The sequence below is a fragment of the Peromyscus eremicus genome, chromosome 5 (assembly GCF_949786415.1).
Source record: "Peromyscus eremicus chromosome 5, PerEre_H2_v1, whole genome shotgun sequence".
In the NCBI taxonomy this organism is placed as follows: domain Eukaryota; kingdom Metazoa; phylum Chordata; class Mammalia; order Rodentia; family Cricetidae; genus Peromyscus; species Peromyscus eremicus.
The window spans coordinates 129,546,848-129,570,896 of record NC_081420.1 but is presented as its reverse complement, the minus strand read 5'-3'; the positions used below and the strand labels follow the sequence as shown (position 1 = coordinate 129,570,896).

Genomic DNA, 24,049 nt, shown 5'->3' with positions numbered 1-24,049 from the left:
CATTTACTTAAAATGCACAAAGCTGGGGTCCTATCCCTAGCAGACCATGCACAAAGGTAAATAGACCTTGGGAGAGATCATCTAGGATTCCAAGTTGAGTTTTTTTAAATTTATGTGTGTATATATGCATGTATGTGTATGCACTGAATACATGGAGGTGTCCAAAGAGCTGGAAGAGAGTATCAGGCCACCTGGAACTGGACTTACAGGCACTGTGGGCTGCTGGATGTGGGTACTGGGAACTGAACCCAGGTCTTCTACAAGAGCAGCAAGTGGTCTTAACTCATCACCATCTCTACAGTCCCAGATGCAGCTTCCCACAGTAGAAATGATTGCTTTCAGATTCCTTTTTGAGGAAAAAAAATGGAATTATAAGCTTATTACAGAACATATAGGGCACTATAAGGTTAAAAGTGCAGTAAAGACGTCTTTCACTGTGTGCACTAATGAAAAGGATTTTGACTCCAATTCAGGCCTGAATTCGAATCTATATCTTCCCTACCTCACCTCTCTGGGCCTCCACTTCCTCATCTATAAAATGTGAATACAAATACTACCTGCCCTTCATATTTTGTAAAGTTATCTCTCTCTCTCACACACACACATACACACAACACTGACACAGCTTTGTTATGCCTGGACATGCAAAAGCAAACACTATTTTTAGATTACTTCTCACTATGTAGCCCTGGCTAGTCCAGAATTCAGTCTTCCTGACTCAATCTGAGTGCTGGGATTACAGTCATACACTACCACACCCAGCACAAGGAGAGCTTAACATGGCATATCTGGGAAATGCCAGTGGACGAAACTGTCAGTGAGCCACCGCCCAGCAGGGCTGGGCATGCAGAGATAAGCGAACAGGAAGGGCATTGACAGGAGAGAAGCAGTCAAGGGCTACAGAGTAGCTGCCAGTGGGCACCTCCCCAGGGGGTCAACGGCATCACCTTTTCCGACTTAAGTGCTAGCTAATTTCTAGATTTTTATCTTTCTTTCCTTTCCAGTTACTTTAGTATACAAGTTGTTTTTTTAAACAACAGAGAAAAGCATAAAACTAAAAGAATCCACCCCCATTGGGTTCTGGTCACCCAAGATAGTCAAATTAAGCCGTGCTGTGTGTTTCCAGCCTTCGATTGCAGATGACACCTTCACCTCAGGGCTCACATTTAAAAGCACTGCTCCACGCTTGGTGGGTTTTATTTAATTAACACCTTAGGGGATGTATCCCATCATCAGTAAGGCTTTGTTTTCCTTCCTTCCTTCCTTCCTTCCTTCTTTCCTTCCCTCCCTCCCTTCCTCCTTCCCTCTTTCTTTCTTCCTTCCTTCCTTTCTTTCTACATTTATTTATTTGCATAAGGGATGCGTGTCGATATACACGTACCACAGTACATTAGAGGTGTCAAAGGACAACTTTTCAGAAGTCGATTCTCCTTCTATAGTGTGGGTCTCAGAGATTAAAAGAAGATCGGTGGGCATGGCAGAATAAATGTTTCTTGCGTTTTCCAGATCCGGTACAGATGGAGTTCAATAATATCGTTAAAGAGAAGAAACAAAAGCAAAGGAAAGTGAAAAGGAGTCAGGAATGTGGGGAAGCAGGGATGGAAAAAAAGAAAGTCCGAGAGACAGGCTCCGCCTCCGAGCCCGCCCCCAGACGAGGCCCCGCCCTCGACCGCAGGCTGCAGCGCCGCCTCCGGCCGCCAGGGGCCGCCACAGCGCGGCAGCCTGCACCCGGCGCGCTCCGCGGCCCCTCTCTCCCGCCGGTGCGCCGGCCTCTCGCCCTCCCGCCCCGGCTCTCGCGCCTCGGCCGCGTCTCGCGCGTGGTCTTCTCGTGAGGGGGCCTCGCGCCGCTGGGCGCGTGCCGTCCCCCTGCCTCGCGGCGCGGGGTCTCGCGGGCCCCGCTCCCGCCCTCCGCTCGCCTGGCCCGGACCGGAAGCGGCGCCGCACGGCCTGGGCCTGGCGCGGGGGGCGGGCTCTGGGGCCCGGTCGGACATGGGCAAGAAGCACAAGAAGCACAAGTCGGACCGCCACTTCTACGAGGGTGAGGAGCGGCCGGCCTGCCCGCCGAGCCGCGCCGCCCCTGCCCGCAAGGCCCCGACCCGCAGAGATCCCCCGGCGGGGCGGCGTTCGACCCGGGCCCGCCGGCCCCGGCGGGTGTTCGTGGGGCGCTGGGAGGTGGGGCGCCCGCCCTCGGCCTGCCCCCCGTCAGCCCGCGCCCTGCTGTTGTTTCAGAGTACGTGGAGAAGCCCCTGAAGCTCGTCCTCAAAGTGGGCGGGAGCGAAGTCACTGAGCTCTCCACGGGCAGCTCCGGGCACGACTCGAGCCTCTTCGAAGACAGAAGCGACCATGACAAACACAAGGACAGAAAACGGAAAAAGAGGAAGAAAGGAGAGAAGCAGACTCCGGGGGAAGAGAAGGGGAGGAAACGGAGAAGAGTCAAGGTAAAGGTGGCTTCGTTGCTTATGGCCCCGTCAACAGCTCCCAGCCTCCTTGTCCTCGGTCCCGGGGGGACACCAGGGCGCCTGGGGAGTCTGGTTTTGTGGAGATGTATGACAGACTAGAAGCCTGAATCACCTGGGAGCTCAGCGAGTCTTGCCTTAATAATACTCCTGAGCACTTGTGCTGTCCCCACACATCACATAAGCAGCTGAGCCCTGGTCTTTAGGAGCTGCTTCAAAGGATGCTTTTATAATTATTTTGGAAGGATAAGAAGTCGTTCCCCGGAAAGCCATGGAGGTTTGGCCGACCTAGCCGTCTTTCAGAAGTGAATGGGATCCACGGGTGTTCAGATGTTGTTCTGAACTAAGTATTTTAATACCAAATTGAGCCGCGACGAGATGGCACGTGCCTGTAATCCCGGCCCTCAGGAGACTGAGGCCTGTGCTGCTTAATGCAACTGCCTCCAAAAAAAAAAAAAAAGTCAAGTTTGAGTCTGTTGAAGAGAATGATTAGAAGCCTGAAATACCTATAAACCAAGAGTAAAAACAAACAACCATTTTCACTTAATAAGAAAGAATTAGTAGCTGATGTCTTGATATACAAAGTAGGCTGAATAGTAAGAACTTCCTTCGCAAAGGTGAGCCCCTCCATATCTGGAATTGTCCTAGAATTCTGCACAAAGTTTTATCTGCCTCTAAGTGACTAACTAAAATTGATTGGTGTATCTTGAAAGTGATACTTTCCGTGGTTTGGTTCTAGAATTCTTTTGCTGTGTATAGCCAAAGTGCTTTATTCCCTGTCAGTAAACACATTGGTGAGTAACCAAGCCTTAGAGATTGGCTCTTGAACATGTCTTAGATTATCCAGGGGAAGGAAATGTCTAAAATGGATTTCTTTCTGACGAGGTTTTTATTGCCTTTAGGTAGACTATGACAATAGTCACGGTCTTTGGTCAGACTGACATTTTCTTTTCCTAAATTACAAAAACCACAGAAGCATAGTCTTTTTGTTTTAACTGAGAGCTTTGGAAGTGAACATGTTGTAAATTGTTTTACCTGTGAGCTTAACAAGTCTTGTCTTGACTATATTCTTGGGCACTTGGACATCAGGCAAGCAGCTGGCCTAGAACTCAGAATAGTGTGGTCATTCTGTTTTCATCCTCCCTATTGCTAGGGTTGTGGATGCCTGCCACCACCCCTGGTTAGAAACCTAAGAAGAAGGATGTACAGGTAGATTTTGGTAAGCCTTCCACATTTAGAAATGTTTGCCCTTGGGTAGAATTCTCATTCAGATTCAGAGTTTGAGTCAATATAGAAATTTAAATTGAAAAGTATTTTCTCTCAGAATTTTGAAATGTAGCACGTGTGTGTGCATGGTGCATGCAGGTCCTTGTGGAGCCCGGAAGAGGATGTATCACACCCCTTGGAGCTGGAGACCCAGGCCATTGTGAGCTGTGCAATACAGGAACCAAACTTGGGTCCTCTGGAGGGACGAGGGCTCTTCATTATTGACCGCCTTTCCATTCCCCTTCTCTCGGAATCTTAAAAGCATTTTAAAATTAAACAGATTTCAGATGTTGTCTGGCTGTCGTTCAGAAGTTGGTCTGCTGCATTCTAATTGGTAGTTCTTAGTGTGTGACCAGTATTTGCTTTCGTGGGATTTTTGGGATTGACCCCCTTTGTTGTGATTGTTCAAACATTTCACAATGGATACTTGTACCTTCAATTCTGAGGCATTTGCTAAAGTATCTGTGGTCATTTTCTTCCCTCCATTTCCTCTTCCTTTAGAACCTCTGCCACGTAGATCTTGGACTCCTAGGTTGAAACTCTCGTTTGCCTATTTTTTCTCTTTGTTTTTTTGAGACAGGGTTTAATCTGTGTACTTTTGGTGCCTGTCCTAGATCTCGCTCTGTAGACCAGGCTGGCCTCGAACTCACAGAGATCCGCCTGGCTCTGCCTCCCAAGTGCTAGGATTAAAGGCGTGCGTCAACCACTGCCTGGCTAGTTTTTTGTATTCTTTAAGGGAGAACTCAACTTTATCTTCTGAGCCTGAGAATGTACATATAAAAGTTTCCAGGTTACCTGGGTATTTCTGGTATAGGGGGTCATTTTGAGGATCACTGATACAAAGCTTTCTGTCTATTCTCAGGCTCTACTTTGTACCATCATTAACTCTGGGGACCCTGACTAGCCACCTCTGTTTTAACAGGGCCTTCAGATGATTCTGATGCACATGTCAGCTTAAGAACCATAATAGGAAGCCAGGCCTGGTAGCACACACCTTTAATCCCAGCACTGGGGAGGCAGAGGAAGGCAGACTCTTGTTCAAGGCCAGCCTGTTCTACATAGTGAGTTCCATGGCAGCCAGGACTGTCTTGAAAAACCAAAAAAGAAAAAAAAAAAAAAAGAAAGAAAGAACCATTTTATGTATTTCTCTATATATCATGTTGTGAAGTTTCTCTAGACTATATATGGAGAAAGGAGTAGCTGAGAATGGGGTGAAAGCTTCTGCAAGCTTTGTAAGGTAATTGTAATTGCTCTCCTAATTGTACCTACTCAACTACCTGGAACACAGTGGTTCTCAGCCTGTGGGTCACAACCCCTTTGGGTCAACTGACCTTTTCACAGGTCACCTAAGACCATTGGAAAACAGATATTTGCGTTATGATTCATAATAGTAGCAAAATTACATTATGAAGTAGCAGGAAAGTAATAGTTGTGGGTCACTACACCATGAGGCACTGTAATAAAGAGTCACAGAATTAGGACGGTTGAGAACCAGTGATTGAAAGGTATTAGAGTCTTACTTCTCTACATTTTTATTAAATGCTGCTGCCCATTAGAGGTAGAAAAAGGCGTTGAATCTCCTGGATCTGGAGTTGTGAGCCACCCGTGAATCAAAGCCAGGTCCTCTGGAAGCAATCAGTCTTCTTAACTGCTAAGGTATCTTTCTAGCCCTGTCTTCTAGTTTTTAAGATTATAATTCCTGAATCTTAGGGAGCCTGAGCTAGTTTTCATATCCCTTCTGTGAATCTCCTGTGATGTCCTTTTTCTTTTGGTTCTTATTCTTTTTCTATGATTTTGTAAATGTTTTGTATCTATTCTTGCTCTCCCTTTTATGATTTTTTATGTTTTAAGTACTTCACCCCAGTCTATAGCTAGATATTTTAGCTTGGATTAATTATTGGATTTATTGAGGCACTAAAATTTATAAGTTAAATTTCGAATTTCGACTGGAGAGACTATTAAGAGCACTTGTTCTTCTAAGGGACCTGAGTTCTGTTCCTAGTACCCATATCAGGTAGCTCACAACCACCTGTAACTCCAGTTCCAGAATATCTAATTCCCTCATTGGCCTTCATGGGCACTGTATGCATTTGATGTACATATATATACCCAGGCATACATGTATATATAAAATAAATAAGTCTTTATGTCAGATTTATCGAATTTGTCCTTTAAGAATCAATCTTTCTGTGTTTCACTTAAGGAAAAATTTCCCTACTCTTGGGCCTCCAAGAACAGTTTATGTGACGTTCTGAAGGTTTGCTTTGTACAGTTAAGTCTTTGGAGTTGGCTGTGTTAGGTTGGTGTATGGATTTAGAATCCATTCTGTTCTGCTTGTCTGTCTCTGCGTCCACATTGTCTTTACAGTCACACTGTGCAAATGATTAGTGCCATGAAGGCTTACTATCATGTATAGCCTTTGCTTCCTTGCTTGTTTGGTTGCTAGTGGTGCTGGGAATCGAACCTAACCAAGCCCTCTCAGCTGGTAAGCAAGTGCTTTACCAGGGATCTACATCCTTGGTTCCTCATGATCTCACTATGACCTTTTCAAAACTGTTCTGCTTTTAATCATTCACTCTTTAAGAAAAAGTATATAATTGGTTTGCAGATTTAATGAAAAACTGATTTACAGTTTGAGTGGCATTACACTGAATTTGAAGACTTTGAATAGAACTGACTGACTTCATGGATGTCAAGTCTTCTGTTTATTGGGTCACTAATGTTTCATGGTTTTTCCCAGAAGGTTATGGGAGTCTTTTAGGTTTGCTCTGACATATTATTATATTGTGTGTGTGTGAATAGTATTATTTATCTAATCCGTTATTTCTGGCATAGAGAAATGCAGTTCTTGGCCGGGCGGTGGTGGCACACACCTTTAATCCCAGCACTCGGGAGGCAGAGCCAGGCGGATCTCTGTGAGTTTGAGGCCAGCCTGGTCTCCAAAGCGAGTTCCAGGAAAGGTGCAAAGCTACACAGAGAAACCCTGTCTCGAAAAACCAAAAAAAAAATGCAGTTTTTTTCCTTGATGAACATGTTCTCTTTGTCCAGTAGATGGCAGCAAAATACACTAAGATTTCTTAATTTAGAATTTTTCTTTTCAGTAGTACCTTTTTCCCTTCAAAACTAAAATGATATGTATTTAAAGATGTTGATTATGAAATACTTACTAAATTTCTTTCCTTTGCTCTCTTTAGGAGGATAAAAAGAAACGAGATCGAGACCGTGTGGAGAGTGAGGCAGAAAAAGATCTCCATTGCCATGCCCCTATGAGATTAGACTCTCCTCCCGAGAAGCCTCTCACAAGCTCTCTAGCCAGACAAGAAGGTTGGAGTTACTCTGAGCTGTCTGTCTTGAGTGAGGAGGGAAAGGGACTGAGCATTAGCTTCTGAGTTATAACTAAAAGACTTGTCCAGTTTATTCTAAGTTCTCTATGTCTCTTGCTACATAAGAGCTCTGAGTTAGCCTCAGTGTTGACTTGGTATTCTCAGCCTTTAATACTTTTGTGAGAAATGGAATTCCTGTGTGAGATGTTTGAAACATAGATAGAAAACTGAAGTGCTAGATTATGCCTTTTTAACACACATTTCCTGTTTGCTTTAGAAGTAGAACAGACACCCCTTCAGGAAGCTTTGAATCAACTCATGAGACAATTGCAGAGGTAAATGTTTTCCAGCTTTCTTTAAGATGGTAATTCAAAGGGTAAACAGAGAGATCCAAACCGTGTCTTTGTTTTGGTTATCTAAAGTCATTGAATGGCCTAAACCCAAGCTCACTTGATTTTAAAGTAGACAGTAAGTACCTTGCCTGGCAACAGAAGTAGTCCCGAGAGGGTGACACATACTCTACTTGGTTTGTTTTAACTGGCAACTGTAAGGGTGTTAGGAAATGTCTAGTTCTCGTGTTAAAACTTGAAACTAGGAATAACAATACAGATACCCCCCACCCCCACCCGTAGTGCAGGACAGTCTTTTCTGTGTGTTTGTGCAGCACCTAGGCCCTGTGTTCAGCAATTATTAAGTCTGAAAGTTAAAATGAAGTACTGTAAGTTTTATGCCCCTTATTTGAGTATGTTGTTTTAGAGACAGGCTGTCAGAATCTGAGGCTAACCTGGAATTCACCATCCTCCTGCCTCAAACCTCCTGAATGCTGGGATTGTAGGTGTATGCCACCATGCCTGTCTTTATGTTCCTTTTAAGTGTAGTGATTGTTGTCTAAAATATTCTGGTAGGTAGAGTAAACCAATTTAAGTTCAAAAAAGAAAAGAGCTCAGCTGTAACTAAAATTGTTATTTTGATGCATCTTTTTACTCTAAATTTGAATTCCAACTCAAAGATATTTATATTACTTAAGAAGATTGACAGTTGTGGGGCTTGCATTCTAATAGGGAACCTTTTTCCTAGCTGTATTACCTGTTACCTGCAGAACACATCCTTTTTTTAGCCAAAGTCTGATATAGTTTGTAGTCTCAACATCTGTCTGGCTTTTCAATGAAAATCAGCAGTTAATAGCCTCTTTGAGTTTTTTGAGACAAGTAGCTCTGGCTGGCCCAGAACTCACAGAGATCTGCCTACTTCTGCCTCCCGAGTGCTGGGATTAAAGGCATGTGCTATTGTACCAGGCTTTGGTTAGCCTCTTTTTAGGTGTTGGACTAGCTAAGGAAATGGTATATCTAATCTTTGCATTTGAGTAAATCATCTGCTTGTCAGTCCAGCAGAGAAGAGTCAGGTATTGCTGTTGTATCCCAGTTGGGTGCTGTGACTATAAAGTGTCTTGCCTTTTGTAACAAAAGAGCAGAATATTTGCCGATAATATCACCCTAAAAAATAAAGTCTACTTCAGGAAATATTTAAAGTCAGAGAAACTGACATTGATCAGAGCATTTTGAGGATGAACCACATTCTGGGACTAGCCTTAGTTATTAGATGATTCTTCATCCTTGAGGCTCAGAACTAAACCTGATTTTTAAAAAATGTATTTGATCGGGGCTGGAGAGATGGCTCAGAGGTTAAGAACACTGGCTGTTCTTCCAGAGGTCCTGAGTTCAATTCCCAGCACCCATATGGTGGCTCACAACCATCTGTAAAGAAATCTGGCTCCCTCTTCTGGCCCGCAGGAATACATGCAAACAGAACACTGTATACATAATAAATAAATATTTAAAAAAAATAAAAAAAAAAATGTATTTGATCAATCTGGTGGTACCATTTTTGGTTAGAAAACAAGGTGGTCTCTATATTAAAATGATTGATTTAGATTTATAGCCCATACATACTATTCTTTTCTCTCTCTTTTTGATTTTTCAAGATAAGGTTTCTCTGTGTAACCCAGGCTGTCCTGGAATTCTGCCTGTAGGCCAGGCTGGCCTCGAACTCAGAGATCCTCCTGCCTCTGCCTCTATAGTGCTGAGATTAAAGGCTTGTGCCACCACCGCCCAGCTACAAATTATTCTTACTCCTGAGTTTCTGTCATCATCTATCAGTGAGAAAACCACCAGTTTGATATGCCAGTTCTGTCAGTGGGCCTGGCAAGATAATAAACAGGTTTTAAAAATGTTGCTGTAACTTATGTTTTTAATCACTTACTATGGCTGTTATTTGAAGTTAAAAAAAAAAATCTGATATGCCAAGGTTGCAGAGTAATAGTCAGTTTAATGACCTAATCTTATAAAGAAGGGCTTAAATTTTTTCTATTTGTAATCTCTTTTCACTCAAGAAATTTTTATGTAGTCTCAAATGTATAGGAACAAAAGGTAGGTAAATAGGTCAAACATGCAAGCATAAAAATCCATGGAATTTATTTAGTTTTTTTAGTTTTTTTAAAATAGGGTCTCTACACAGCCCTAACTGTCCTGGAACTCATTATGTAGGTCAGGCTGACCTGGAACTTAAAAGAAATCCTCCTGTCTCTGCCTCTACCTTCAACCATGTTGGTCCTGGAGATTGAACTCAGGTGTTCAGTATCTAGTCAAGAAACAGTACCCCTCCTTCCATTGTATTTATACAGCATTCATAGGCCCTGCTCTGTGATGAGATGCTCTGATGGTTAGAGTCCTTGAAGGCACTATGTGCACATGTCAATATTACCCTTTGCATTAGGTTAGCACGTCCTCCTCCATTTGCCTCTCACGTTGTGTGCTCTGACCTCTTCGAGCCTGAGCATCTGCAGCTGGATGAAACAGGCAGGCCAGGACCTATAGGCTATGGCTCCAAGGCTGGCAGAACAGGAGGGTCACACAGACTGCCTCCAGTCCCTTTCTGGAGGGGACAACAGACCAGCCAAAGAGATGCTGTGGCAGAGTGAACACAAGCAGGCTGTCCTTGTGCCCAGTCCCAACCCTGCCCCATATCCCATCAGTTCCTACCACAACCTAATAGGAACTTTTTTAAAAAAGATTTTTATTTATTATATATATAATGTTCTGCCTGCATGCCAGAAAAGGGTACCAGATCTCATTATAGATGGTTGTGAGCCACCATGTGGTTGCTGGGAATTGAACTTGGACCTCTAGAAGAGTAGCCAGTGCTCTTAACCTATGAGTCAAAAGTTCCCCAATAGGAACTTTTTTAATGTCTTTGGAAGGGGGGCTCCACAAGTATGTAATAGAAAGTGATTGGGAAAGTATTCTTTTATGGACCAGGAGTGCAAACCTATTAGGTACAGAACCAGAAAGAAAGGTTGCAGGTATGTATAATAGTATATGCAGGTATGTATATAGTTAAACCAGGCTGAGTCACTGGATACTTAATCTAGATTACTCATAGAAGCTACTGATAATTAGATGGCTTCTCTAAAAGGGAGGTTCTGTGTCTTAAGAGTACTGCTGATGCTGGGCGGTGGTGGCGCATGCCTTTAATCCCAGCACTCGGGAGGCAGAGCCAGGCGGATCTCTGAGTTCGAGGCCAGCCTGGACTACCAAGTGAGTTCCAGGAGAGGCACAAAGCTACACAGAGAAACCCTGTCTCGAAAAACCAAAAAAAAAAAAAAAAAAAAGTACTGCTGATGGTACTCGCCCTTAATCCCAGTACTTGGGAGGCAGAGGCAGATAGACCTCTTGAGTTCGAGGCCAGCCTGGTCTACAGAGTGAGTTCCAGGATAGCCAAAGCTACGCAGTGAGACTAGGGGTGGGGGTGGGAAGGAGGGTGTCACTGTTTAAAGTATTTGACTCTTACTAAGTTAGTTGGTTTTGAAAATCATTTCTTCAGTTTTTAATGAAAAGCATGTATAAATTTTTTCTGTACATGAGAGTTTATTATTCTGACTTTGGCTCTGTAACAGTAGGTTGTGGTGGACATAATATAACATTACCTTTTATGTGTGTACGCAGGAAAGACCCAAGTGCTTTCTTTTCATTTCCTGTGACGGATTTTATTGCTCCTGGCTACTCCATGATAATTAAACACCCAATGGATTTTAGTACCATGAAAGAAAAGATCAAGAATAATGACTACCAATCCATAGAAGAACTAAAGGTAATTGTAATTAGTAGTTGCATTTTGTTTTATGATAGGATCTTATTTAGCCCAGCCTGGCCTTGAACTGATCCTCCTGCCTCCACTTAGCAAGAATAGGATTATAGATGGGTGCCACCAGATGTAGTTCATTAGCTATTTATTAGAGAAGTAGACTAAAGTATAATGCATTTGAATGGAGAGTCAAACTCTTGGATCCTGTGTAAAATAGAAAATCGTGTTAAGGGCTGGAGAGATGGCTCAGAGGTTAAAGAGCACAGGCTGCTCTTCCAGAGGTCCAGAGTTCCAGAGTTCAATTCCCAGCAACCACATGATGGCTCACAACCATCTATAATGAGATCTGGTGCCCTCTTCTGGCATGCAGGCATACATGCAAGCAGAACACTCTATATATAATAAATAAATCTTTTAAAAAAAAAAAAAAAAAAAAAAAAGAAAATCGTGTTAAAAATCTGCAAATATGTGTTAGATTCCCAAGATCACCATGGTGGAGGAGAGAACATACTCCACAGAGTTATCCTCTGATTTCTACATGTGCTGTAGTGGGTGATGACGTGTGTGTGTGTGTGTGTGTGTGTGTGTGTGTGTGTGTAAATACACAAAATAGGTAAATGGGATTTTTAAAATTGTATTTAGTTGCCAGTCATGGTAGTGCACATCTTTAATCCCAGCACTAGGGAGGCAGAGGCAAATGGATCTCTGTGACTTTAAGGCCTGCCTACATAATGAGTTCCAGGACAGCTGGGGCTATGTAGAGACCCTGCCTCAAAAATAAATATTATTGGGGGGAGGGAGGGCGGGGCTTAGTAATCTGCAAATCTGTGCCACCAAGATGACTAAGCAGATGAAGACACTTGCTACACAGGCCTGGTGACCTGAAGTCAATTTCTAGAATACACAGAAAGGTAGAAGGAGAGAACTAAGTTCATAAAGCTGTCTTCTCAACTCCAGTGCACATGGATCATGCAAATACACAATTATTTCAAAATCTGGTATTTAGTCTTTTTTGTTTGTTTTTGTTTTTCAAGACAGATTTCTCTATGTAGCCCTGGCTGTCCTGAAACTCACTCTGTAGATCAGACTGACCTTGAACTCAACAGAATCCACTTGCCTCTGCCTCCTGAGTGCTGGGATTAAAGGCGTGTGCTGCTGCCCCACTGCCATCACCCAGCAATCTGATATTTAGTCTTTATTTTTAACTTCATTTTAAAATAATTTTTTTTTTTTTTAAAGATTTAACTATTTATTAAAAGCGCCAGAGATGGTTGAGAGCCACCATGTGGTTGCTGGGAGTTGAACTCAGGACCTCTGGAAGAACAGTCAGTGCTCTTAACCACTGAGCCATCTCTTACTTATTTTGAGTGTCCAAAGTCTGTATTTTTCTACTTCAGAAACTCTTGGGCTGCCAGAGTGGATCAACGGGTACTTGCACACAGACCTTGATTGCTAAGGTCGCATAAGGGATCAGGAGAGGACCTACCCCCAGAGTTGTCCTGTCAAACATGTACACATAAACACATTATTTTATTAATAAATTAAATTAAAACATCAAAGGAAAGTTTAATTGTATTTTCCAGTTTGATGAAAGTGAATTGTTCCCTGAATTTACTCTGGCTGAGTTTACTCTCAACTTTTGAAGAGAAGAGGGCTGAGAGTGCATGGCTTAATGGTAGAGGAGAGCTCTTACCTCACATACCCAAGGCCCTGGGTGTGACCCCAGTGTGCGGGAGGAAGAGAGAATAAAGATGACATGTAGGGAATCTAGGGAGGTTGGGTAGAAGGTTCAGTGGCTAAAACACTTGCTAAACAAGCATGAGGACTTTGAGTTTAAATCACTAACACCTACATAAAGCAGGTAACTGTTTACTTCAGCATTTTGTGGGAGGGGCCTGTGTGGAAAGGGCTTGTTGGCCAGCTAGTCTAGTGGAAATATTGAGCTCCCAGTTTAGCGAGAGAGCCTGTCTCAAAAACTAAGGTGAGAGAGAAAGACAGTGATGTCTACCTATGACCTACACACAGAAACCCCACCCCCACCCCCACCCCCACCCCAAACAGTCTAGAAGCTACCAGGACAGTATGTGTGTTTCTTGTTTTAATTTTTTTTCCTCTTCAAATAATCTGAGTATATGTTCATTTCAGAGATGTGCTTTCATGTTAATCTTGTAAATTAACCTTATGTGATTAAAGTTTGCATTAGACCACACACACACTTAACCTGGCTTCGGTAATTTACCTTATTTTTTGGGCAGGGGGGTCCCACATAGTAGTGTTCAACCAACCTAAAAGATGGACACTAATCAGTTGCAAAAGGAAATGGAACAATAAACACCTTTATTTAGTCCTTTTCTCTTTTAATTCACATGTTAATCAACTAAAATTTATACAGACTACCAGCATAGAATTCTCTTCAGTTTTAGTTTGAATGTATAGGTAATAATGAACTTAGTTGAAAAACCTGGATTCCACCATCTTACCTAAATAGACATTTTTTTTTCTGACATATTTTCTTTTTTCTTAAAGATTTTTAATTAAAGGTTTTTTTTACTTAAAGATACAGTGTTCTGCCAGCATGTATGCCTGCAGGTCAGAAGAGGGTGCCAGATCTCATTACAGATGATTGTTAGCCACCATGTGGTTGCTGAGAATTGAACTCAGGACCTTTGGAAAAACAGTCAGTGTTCTTAACCGCTGAGCCATCTCTCCAGCCCCGACATATTTTCATCTAGTGAAAATTTGTCTGAAAGTTTATTTGAGACTTTATTACTCAGTAGAAAAGAGTTTTACAGTTGTGGGTTTGTTTGTTATTGGTCTTTCTCTTGTGGTCACAGGAGAGAGCAGAAATTTGTCCCCATAGTATGTTTTAAGTAAGTCAAAGCTTTTCAGCACTTAAATGGGGCATTTTAGCCCTCTGGAGTTTTCCACAGGAAGAAAAGTGTGCAAAAAGATTGAGCTTTTTGAGTGGCCAAGTGCCATCACACAAAGTACAGTAATGCCGGCTTACCACATGACAGCTAAAATTTAAGAAATCTGAAAGTCACCTTGGGCTGGTTCCTAGGTTTAAGCCCCAACACCACAAAGAAAATAAAAATTAATTACTTTAACAGACAAGACATAGAATCATTAAAGTGATCTGCTGCCAATTCATAAACTCCTGATTCTCTTGTCAGATCAGCCAACTGCTTGTTTCCTGAGGGTACATAGTGTCTAGTGTCTCACTCACTGCATTCCTCCCTAGCTCACCTAAGATTCTGGGAGGTCCAGAATTTAGGAAAGTCCTTGACGAGAGCTGAGTATCCACATACACTTCATTCTATTTTAACTTGATAGCAAACTTACTCTGGACATGGAATCTGCTTATAAATTTTTAAAAGAACTTAGTCTATCTGCCTGTTTTTATTTTGTTGAAGTGTTCTAAACTGTCATCACTATAACAGTGAGATCTGAGTGGTTTGGGTTGGGATTTGGAGGTTTGTGGGGTGTTTCCATTTTAATAGTAAGGCAGTGGCATGATCATACATGATTACAGATGTGAAAATGTCTCCCCAGGAAAAAGCACAGGGCTCATGCTTCAGCACATACACATCTTTGAAATGTAATGTAAGCCCCAAGTACAGTTCTGATAATTTAGCTCCTCCAGTTACATGTTGTATGGTTTATTTCACGTTGACATGATTTTATAATATCTGAAAATTATGTTTAATTTATGGAAGTGTCTATAAACACTTTTAACATAGTGTAAATATTTCAACATTTTTACTCAGTTTATTTGCATTTAATAGAAAAAAGTTATAATTTAGCTCTGGTCCCAGTTTTTAATTAAAATTTGAAATGAAATATTTAACTCATAAATACAAACTTAAAATTTGTCTTAAAAACTGAGGGTAATATTTGTAATAATATGAACTACCCAGCTTGGATTATTAAATTTGAGATAAAAATATTTTCTCAAATTTTTGTGTTTTTGCCTGTACTGAAAAAACTTTAAGTTTATATTCTAGATTGAAAATTAATACATAGATACTAAAATGCTTAAGAATTTATAAACAAATTAACAGGTATCTATTTTATTAGTCTTAAATTGTTGTTGTAGTTATTTAATAAATGGTGACAGAAAAAGATGTCTTTTGTTTTTGTTTTTCAAATTTTTACAGGGCCTATATGATTTCAGATAAAGAATTAAGAGTTTGATTCTAATGCATTTTTCCTCTTGATACTCTCTTTGTAGGATAACTTCAAGCTAATGTGTACTAATGCAATGATTTACAACAAGCCAGAGACCATTTACTATAAAGCTGCAAAGAAGCTATTGCACTCAGGGATGAAAATTCTTAGTCAGGTAAAGAAACTCTATCACAAAGTAATGACTACTATAAAATCTATATATCTTTGCTAAAGTGATACTTTCCTCATTGGCAAATCATATTAAAGTAGTGAGAACTTAGGAGAAAATTTCTATCAAGAAAAGGTAGGAACTGTCAAATGTGAATGGACTAGATATTGTTAATGTAATTCTTCACTGTATTTATTGTATATACTTTTTCTTATATTTGTTACTTTTTTAATTTTAAACAAAGGGGAAATGTGGTTGATATATTGTACACCCCAATAAACTTATCTGGGGGTCAGATAGCCACTATATTAAACATAGGTTTAGGCAGTGGTGGCACACATCTTTAATCCTAGCATTCGGGAGGCAGAGCTCTGTCAGGATCTCTGTGAGTTCAAAGCCACACTGGAAACAGCCAGGCATGGTGACACACGCCTGTAATCCCAGAAAATGATGGCAGGAAGCAGAAAGGTATATAAGGCGTGAGGACCAGGAACTCGTTTCTTTTTAAGCTTTTAGGCTTTTAGCAGCAGTTCAGCTGTGATCCATTTGGATGAGGACACAGAGGCTTCCAGTTTGAGGAAGATCAGCTGAGGAATTGGCGAGGTGAGGTTAGCTGTGGCTTGTTCTGCTTCTCTGATCTTTCAGAATTCACCCCCCCCCCAAAAAAAAAAGAAAAGATAGGAAGATGCTCACATTTCTTTTTATTTTTTCTTTTTTGTTGTTGTTGTTTTTATTTTTGTTTTTGAGATAGAGTTTCTCTGTGTAGCCCTGGCTGTCCCTGAACTCCCTCTGTAGACCAGACTGGCCTCGAACTCATAGAGATCCACCTGCCTCTGCTTCCTGGTGCTGGGATAAAAGAGGTGCACTACCACTGCCTGGCCAGTCATTTCTTTTTCAAAAGTTATACTGTTAGGTGTGCACACATGCATCTGCTCACCTGCATGCCACAGCATGTGTGTGGAAGTCAGAGAACAGCTTGTAGGGAGGCAGTTCTCTCTTGATACGTGGGTCCTGAAGATTTAAACTCAGATTGTCAAACTTGGTGGCAAGTGTCTAACTTTCTGAGCCATTTCATAAGCCTTTTTGTTGTTAAGACAAGATTTTCTGTAGCCAAGGCTAGCCCTGAATGGACCATTCAGCCAAGGATGATAGTCCTCCTACCTCCACCTCCTAAGTACTGAAATATAGGCATATGCTACCACTCCCAATTTTATTCAGTGCTGCAACTCAAACCTGGGGCTTTGTGCATGTGTAGGCAAACACTCTATCAACTGAGCTACTCCACGGTCCCTTCTTGTAATTATTTCCCTAAAGGCTCTTGGATAGACTTAGTTTGCAGTAGGAGAAACAGTGGCCTGAATTTCAGAATAAAATTGGATGAAGTATGAGGCCTTTTTGGAGAAAAGTGCTTCCTTTAGTGATGGAATCTAGTGTTCTGATCAGCCCTGTGCCTCCTAATGAAGTACAGGGCTTGTAGTGGTAAGAAACTAAATATACAAATGAGAAAAAATTTGGAATTTTTCAAAGCTCCCTCTGTGCAAGAACAGTCTCTTCCTTGAAGGGTGATAATCAGTGCAAAATAAAGAATGTAAGCCATCATCCAGCTGCAGGAAAAAGTTTAAACTGCTGCACATAGATTGTGGCAACCAAGTATGTGAGTCTCACCCATTAAAAAAGAGAGTCTTAATCTGTGGTCTCCAAAGTGACTTCTAGCATGATGTTTCTAATTCCAGAGAAGAGCTAAAATAGGGAAGAGACTGGAAAGAATATTCAGCTGTGGGAGGGACTGTACAAAGAACTGAGTTTAATATGACAGAGACACATGTAGAAGGAGAAAGGAATCAGAGTGAAGAGCTTCAGCTCAGGCTCAGGGCAAGTAAAGGATGGCAGAAATTAGTCATGTATTAGGTTTTCTGAATTTGTCTGCTGAGCACCTGTATTAAATTTCTACAGTTGAAGACAGCTTTGGTGTGCAGCTGTCTGGGTGTCTGTATGCTTGGCACTGAGAAATTCGTGGATCAACCTACCTAGGAAAAGGAAAACATTTGAATTGGTGGCCATTCTTGGATTCCTAATGTTTAGACATCATTTCCTAAACTCACCTATGTTTAGCCAAATTTGTAAAGGAGAATGTAAAATGTTTGTTTCATTCTTGCAGAGAGACTCTCAGAATCTAGAATCAAACCATATTCCACATTTAAATATCCACATCTGCTTGTTGTAAAAGTATATTGAGCAAATACAGTCTTCATTTATCCCAAAATAAGTATGACAGTGGGAGAGGGGAGGCAAGTGTGTGTGTTTTGTTGTTTTGTGACAAGGTCTCACTATGTAGTTCTGGCTGTCCTGGAACTTGCTCTATAGACCAGGATGGCTTTGAATTCACAGAGATCTGCCTGCCTCTGCCTCTGCCTCTGCCTCTGCCTGCCTCTGCCTCTGCCTCCTGAGGGCTGGAATTAAAAGTATATGCCACCACCACACCTAATGCGTAATGGATTTTCAATGAAAAGTCTAGTGATGTTTTCTTTTCTTTTTAATCAATTCTGATTTGCCACTATTTTATCTTAATACTGTAGTCAGCATAACAAGCAAAATACTTTAATGTCTTGTAAAGTTTACTGGGACAAGTAAACTTGACCCCCTTTCCACTTCTCTCTCCTTGTCTTGTTTTTTAAAGATGTCTTGGAGCGGTAACCCTCTGGTCTTCTAGCCTCCTTTTTGACTTTAGATGGAAGGGATCCTTACAACGGTGATTCATAAATCTTTAAACTTTCTGAGTTAACACTACTTAGTCTAGCAGTGTAGACTCCCAAGAAAGTCTACACGCCTTTCCATGAATGGTATCTTTTCAGAGGCAGATCTTATGAGTAGTCATTGAAAAAATGGTAACAGTCGTCACTTTTTCCATTACACTCAATATTAGTACTTAGTACATGTGTTATTTTTATAAAAGAACTGATGGCCAGGAATGGGGTTATCATCTCAACACTTGGGAGATGAAAGGATCAGGAGTTTGGGGACAGTGTGGGTTACACAGTGATGTTCTTGTCTCTTAAAACAGCAAAGAAAGCAAAGGACAGATCATCGTAAATACTTGAGTAGAATGCTACATTCTGGTACACATAGTAGTGCAGTGGCCTTGGAATCAGACTAATGATATGCCTAGTTGTACTGCTGCTTAGCAGCTGGGTGACATATAGGTAGGGTTGTGGCTTAACTCAGAGCTGTCTGGTACAGAGGAAAGCACTCTGTCAAGTGTTGGGACTCTAAGGCAAATGGTGTCTTGAGCCCAGGATTTAGTGAGACTTATCTTGGAAGGGAGGGAGGCTATATTAAGCAGCATGTCTCCCCCCCCCTTCCAAAATGCATTACTTTCATAGTAAAATTAAACTTTTTCCTGTGACATTTCTAAATTTAGAATTTTTTTTATACTTTAGTAGTATGTACATTATGTTTAACAATATCCCTAAATGTTTTTATTGTAGTTTGTGCTTTACAAAATAATGGGATGGAAATTTAAAAATTACTGAGAATTTTGTAATCTGAGCCTGTTTGTCTAGCTGTTTATTAAGTGGCTACAGTGTCAGCCTATTGTTAGTACTATGGGTCCACAGATAAATAGACATGACCTAAGTGATGTATACAATGAATAGCCAAATTCACTACTTTTCAGAAGTATGGAGTAAAATAGCACATTTTTTTTTAAAGATTTATTTATTTATTTATTATGTATACAGTGTTCTGTCTGCATGTATCCCTGCAGGCCAGAAGAGGGCACCAGATCTCATGATAGATGGTTGTGAGCCACCATGTGGTTGCTGGGAATTGAACTCAGGACCTCTGGAAGAGCAGCCAGTCCTCTTAACCTCTGAGCCATCTCTCCAGCCCTAGCACATTTTTTAAAATAGCATACTAGGTGGGATTTTGTTGTTGTTGTTGTTTTAATAATAATGTTCAGTTTGGCACTGATTCAGAGAAACTGTCAAATACTAGTGCAAACTGATTAAATTTTCCTGGGAGAAAGTTTGACAGTAAATATCTCTTCACTCTCCACTGCAGGAATTTGCCCTGAAGGAATAAGTAAGAGGCTCCTAAAGAGATTTATTGACAGTGTTTAGTGGAAATTTGAATTTAAATGTCTAGTCATATGTTTTTTAGTTAAATAACTGTATTTATTATACATTGTAATTATTAGCATTCTAAAGACTATAATGACATGGAGGATAAATGCTTATAGTTTACTAATAAATAATCTATTAACTTGTTTACCAAATACTGAGTGTGCAGTTTACTACAAGTATACCATGTTCAGAAGAAAGAGTTGAAATGATAACTACTGGCACTGCTGCTCTCTGGAAGATAGGGAACACATTTGTACTTGGCCTTTATCATGTCTTCATTTACTTATAGTCTGGTAAATCATTTCATAGTTTTACAATTATTTTAAAAACTGTCTTAATTAGGGTTTCTGTTGCTGTAGAGAGACACCATGATCACAGCAACTCATAAAGGAAAGCATTAATTGGGGCTGGCTTACAGTTCAGAGGTTTAGTCCATTATCATTGTGGTGGGAAGCATGATGGCATATAAGCAGACATGGTGCTGGAGAAGTGCGAGTTCTACATCTGGAACCACAGGCAGTAGGAAGAGACTACTACACTGGGTGTGGCTTGAGCATCTGAGATCTAAAGCCCGCCTCCAGTGACACACTTCCTCCAATAAGGCCACATCTCCCAATAGTGCAACTCCCTATTTGAGCCTATGGGGGCCATTTTTATTCGAACTACCACATTTCACTCGCTGGTCCCCACAGACTTGTAGCCATAACATAATGCAAAATGCATTTAGTCCAACTTCAAAAGTCCCCATAGTCTATAACAGTCTTAGACTTGTTTAAAAGTCCAAAGTCTCTTCTGAGATTCATGCAGTCTTTTAACTACAATTCCCTATAAAATAAAAATTTTTAAAAATCACATATTTCCAACATATAGTGGCACAGGATATACATAACTGTTCCGGAAGGAAGGAAAGAAAACATAATGAGGAACTACTGGACCAAAGCAAAACTGAAAACCAGCTGAGCAAACTCCATACTCTGCACCTCATTGTGTGATGTCAAAGTGCTCTTCAGATCTCCAACTCCTTTCAGCTTTGTTGACTGTAACACATTTCTTTTTCTTGGGCTGGTTCCTCTGTTAACAGTTCCCTGTTAGCATCTCTCCTCAGGAGGTATTCCCCAGCTCTGGCATCCCCAATATTTTGGGGTCTCCAAGGCAATCCAGACTTCACCTTCACAGCTTCCCATAGTGGCCTGTAGGTCTCTGTGCAGGGATGCCCCTGATACATGCCTGGTTTCAGCGAGGGAGGTTTCATAACCCTTCTATCCTTGACTCTAAAGCCTGAACCGTATGGCCAAAGCTGCCAAGTTCTGCTACTTCCTGGGACTGAAACATATCCCCCCTTGTTCAACTACATTTTCATGAGCTTTCTGGTTTTGATGGTTTTCTTCAGTGCCTAAGCTTGGCTGTCCTGGAACTTTCTTTGTAGACCAAGCTGACTTCAAACACAGATCCTCCAGCCTCTGCTTCTGAGTACTTGGATTAAAGGCGTGCACCACCACACCAGGCCCTAAGCTGTTCTTTTCACAAGTTGGAGGTTTAGCTGGCTGGGATCCTGCCCTGAGGGTCTTACCACTCCCCTTTCCATTTAGCATCAGGATTTCCTTTAATCTGTTTGCCTCCTTGAACACAGGATTTAGCTCCATTCCATTTTCTGGTGCGCCTTTTCTCCTTAAACTGTCCATTTTATATTTTTCCTTGCCCAGCTTGCTCCTTTTCTTTATAAATCTTCGTAAGAATGAACACTAATAAGTACATAACAGTCAATACTAGGCTGTTTTGAAATTTCCTCTGCCAATGCCATTAATCCAAAACACTTCAATTTAGCCTCAGGCAGACTTTTCGGACAAAGGCAAAAAGCAGCCACATTCTTAGCCAAAATGCCACACAAATGATCTCCAGGCCACATACAAATATTCTCTGAACCCTCTTGAGCCACCCTCAGTACCACCATCCTCCCCGTTCCTGTTAGGATGGCCCACTCAGCTTCGCATAAACTGCGTTGCTGGTTTTTTGTTTTTTTGTTTTTTGTTTTTTTTGTTTTCGAGACAAGATTTTTCTATGTAGCCCTAGTTGTCCTGGGACTCGATTTGTAGTCCAGGCTGACCTCGAACTCTCAGAGGTCCTCCCTCTGCCTCCCAAGTGCTGGGATTAAAGGTGTGCCACACCACACCCATCTTTAACTACTTTTCTAGTCCTAAATCCACAAGCAATCCTCCAGACAAAAGCACGGTCAGGCTTATGCTGACTCCAATCCTTGGTACGCCAGTCCTTGGTATACCAATTCCTGTCTTAGTTAAGGTTTCTATTGCTATGAAGAGATACCATGACCACAGCAACTCTTGTAAAGGAAAACACTGAATTGGGGCTGGCTTACAGTTCAGAGGTTTAGTCTATTATCATGATGGGAAACATGGTGGCATGCAGACAGACATGGTGCTGGAGAAGGAGCTGAGAGTTCTACATCTGGAACTGCAGGCAGCAGGAAGAGACTGCTACACTGGGCTGGCCTGAGCACCCGAGACCTCAAAGACCTCCCCCACTCCCTCCCAGTGACACATTTCTTCCAACAAGACCATACCTCCCAATAGTGCCACTCCCTGTGGGTCTTTGGGGGCCATTTTTATTCAAACTACCACAAAGGCCAAGTAAGGGGCTGAAGACAGCTCAGTTGGCTGAGTACTTTACAGAGCATGCATGAAGCCCTAGGTTGAATTTCCAGTACGTACCACATAAAGGGGAGACAGGAACATCAGGATCTTCAGCTACATGATGAGTTTGGAGCCACCCTGAACTATTTGAGACCCTGTCTCGAAAACACAAAAATGTTCAGTAAAAACAGGAGTCATGCTCTTGGGGACTGTTGTCTGCACCCCCGATAATGCAATGAGAGGCGGCATTGTTTCTTTGGCCTTAGGGGTCACTCATTTCTGTTATTTGACTCCTAGTCCTTTCCAGTCTCTGTTATTGCATGAAAGCTTTCCATGCTGTTACAGTGCAGTACTCAGGAGGTTGTGTTTCAGTTTATCTAGTGGGAATTCTTAGAGTTAAAAGGCAGAGTAGTCTGTAGGAACAAATTTGTCCTTTTTATAACCCCAAACCTCAAACCCCTAATGGAATTTGTATAGCACATTATTGCACTGGAAAATTGAGCATATGCTTCACAAAATGGCTGTCTTTTCTGTTTAGTAAGCACATCATGCACTATGAAAAAGAAAGTATGCTAGCAACTACTTATTTCCCCTAATGCATGTTTCACACAGCAGAATGCTAGTCATTGGTGATCACCATAGGATTCTGGAATATTACCAAAAGATCCTTTGAGTGTTCCAGATTTTAAATCCTCGAGTCATTCTTAACCTTCAGGAGATAAGGCTGTCTGAATTCTTAGTCCCAATTCCTACTTTATCCACTGTTGACTTTCTCCTCTGCTTACATTGGAAACTAAGAGGTCTGAGTTAAGTGGACTCTGCTGTCCTGGTTCCTTTGGTGTACTTCCACTTTCTTTTCTTCCCTCCTTAATAATAAATACAGGCTCTGGGGACTGGAGAGATGGCCCAGTGGTTAAGAGCACTGGCTGCTCTTCCAGAGGACCCGGGTTCAATTCCCAGCAACCACATGGCTGCTCACAACTGTCTGTAATTCCAGTTCCAGGGGATCTGACACCCTCACACCAATGCACATAAAATAAAGTTTAAACAATATTCTTTAAAATAATAATAATAATAATAAATGCAGGCTCTCGTGGCAGAAAATGTATTGCTCAGTGGCAGGCAAACACTATTTTTTAATACTTTCAGGAGAGAATTCAGAGCCTGAAGCAGAGCATAGACTTCATGGCGGACTTACAGAAAACTCGGAAGCAGAAGGACAGAACAGATGCCTCTCAGAGTGGGGAGGACAGTGGCTGCTGGCAGCGACAGAGGGAAGACTCTGGAGACGCTGAGACACAAGCCTTCAGAAGCCCCACTAAGGACAATAAAAAGTAATGCACTTTGGAATATGAAGGTTAAACTTTTCCTTTTTTGTAAAGCCAGACAGGACTATTGGCTCAAGTTTGACTTGGGCAAACCAGTCCCCATACATCAGTGCTGCCTTTCTTGACATAAAAGTCTGCTTTCATAGTCTGATTTCCCTCTTGTCATACAGAGCACTGTGAAGAATTAACCAAACAGCTCACAGAACAGTTCCGAATCGACGTTTTTATTAGTTGTAAGACAGCAAATGAAGGAGATAGAGTGTCAGGGAGTTTGTTTCAGTAGAACTAGTGTATAGCTGGAATATAGTGTATTCTATACCTGCATTCCATAAAGTACATGGGCTGGCACTGAGGTGTGTACATGTCTTCCATTGAAAAGCTGCTGGTCCTGTTGTCTGGCCACTGATTACCCAGCACCTCACTGCCACCCA

The 24,049-nt window shown here is 41.6% G+C and overlaps 1 protein-coding gene across 2 annotated transcripts in view; it reads left to right on the top strand.

The window, feature by feature from the left end:
* Positions 1-1,889: 1,889 nt before the first annotated feature.
* Brd7 (bromodomain containing 7) overlaps positions 1,890-24,049 on the top strand; it is a 34,408-nt gene continuing 12,248 nt past the window's right edge. Inside the window, exons 1-7 of one of the 2 annotated variants that reach the window (XM_059264521.1) lie at positions 1,890-2,038; positions 2,230-2,438; positions 6,917-7,046; positions 7,323-7,380; positions 11,047-11,191; positions 15,417-15,527; positions 23,440-23,624. In XM_059264521.1, the coding sequence (XP_059120504.1) occupies positions 1,990-2,038; positions 2,230-2,438; positions 6,917-7,046; positions 7,323-7,380; positions 11,047-11,191; positions 15,417-15,527; positions 23,440-23,624 (887 nt within the window). In that variant the 5' untranslated portion in view covers positions 1,890-1,989. Of the gene's footprint in view, positions 2,039-2,229; positions 2,439-3,586; positions 3,676-6,916; positions 7,047-7,322; positions 7,381-11,046; positions 11,192-15,416; positions 15,528-23,439; positions 23,625-24,049 lie in introns of those variants that run through there. The other variant, XM_059264522.1, reaches the window with a different exon arrangement.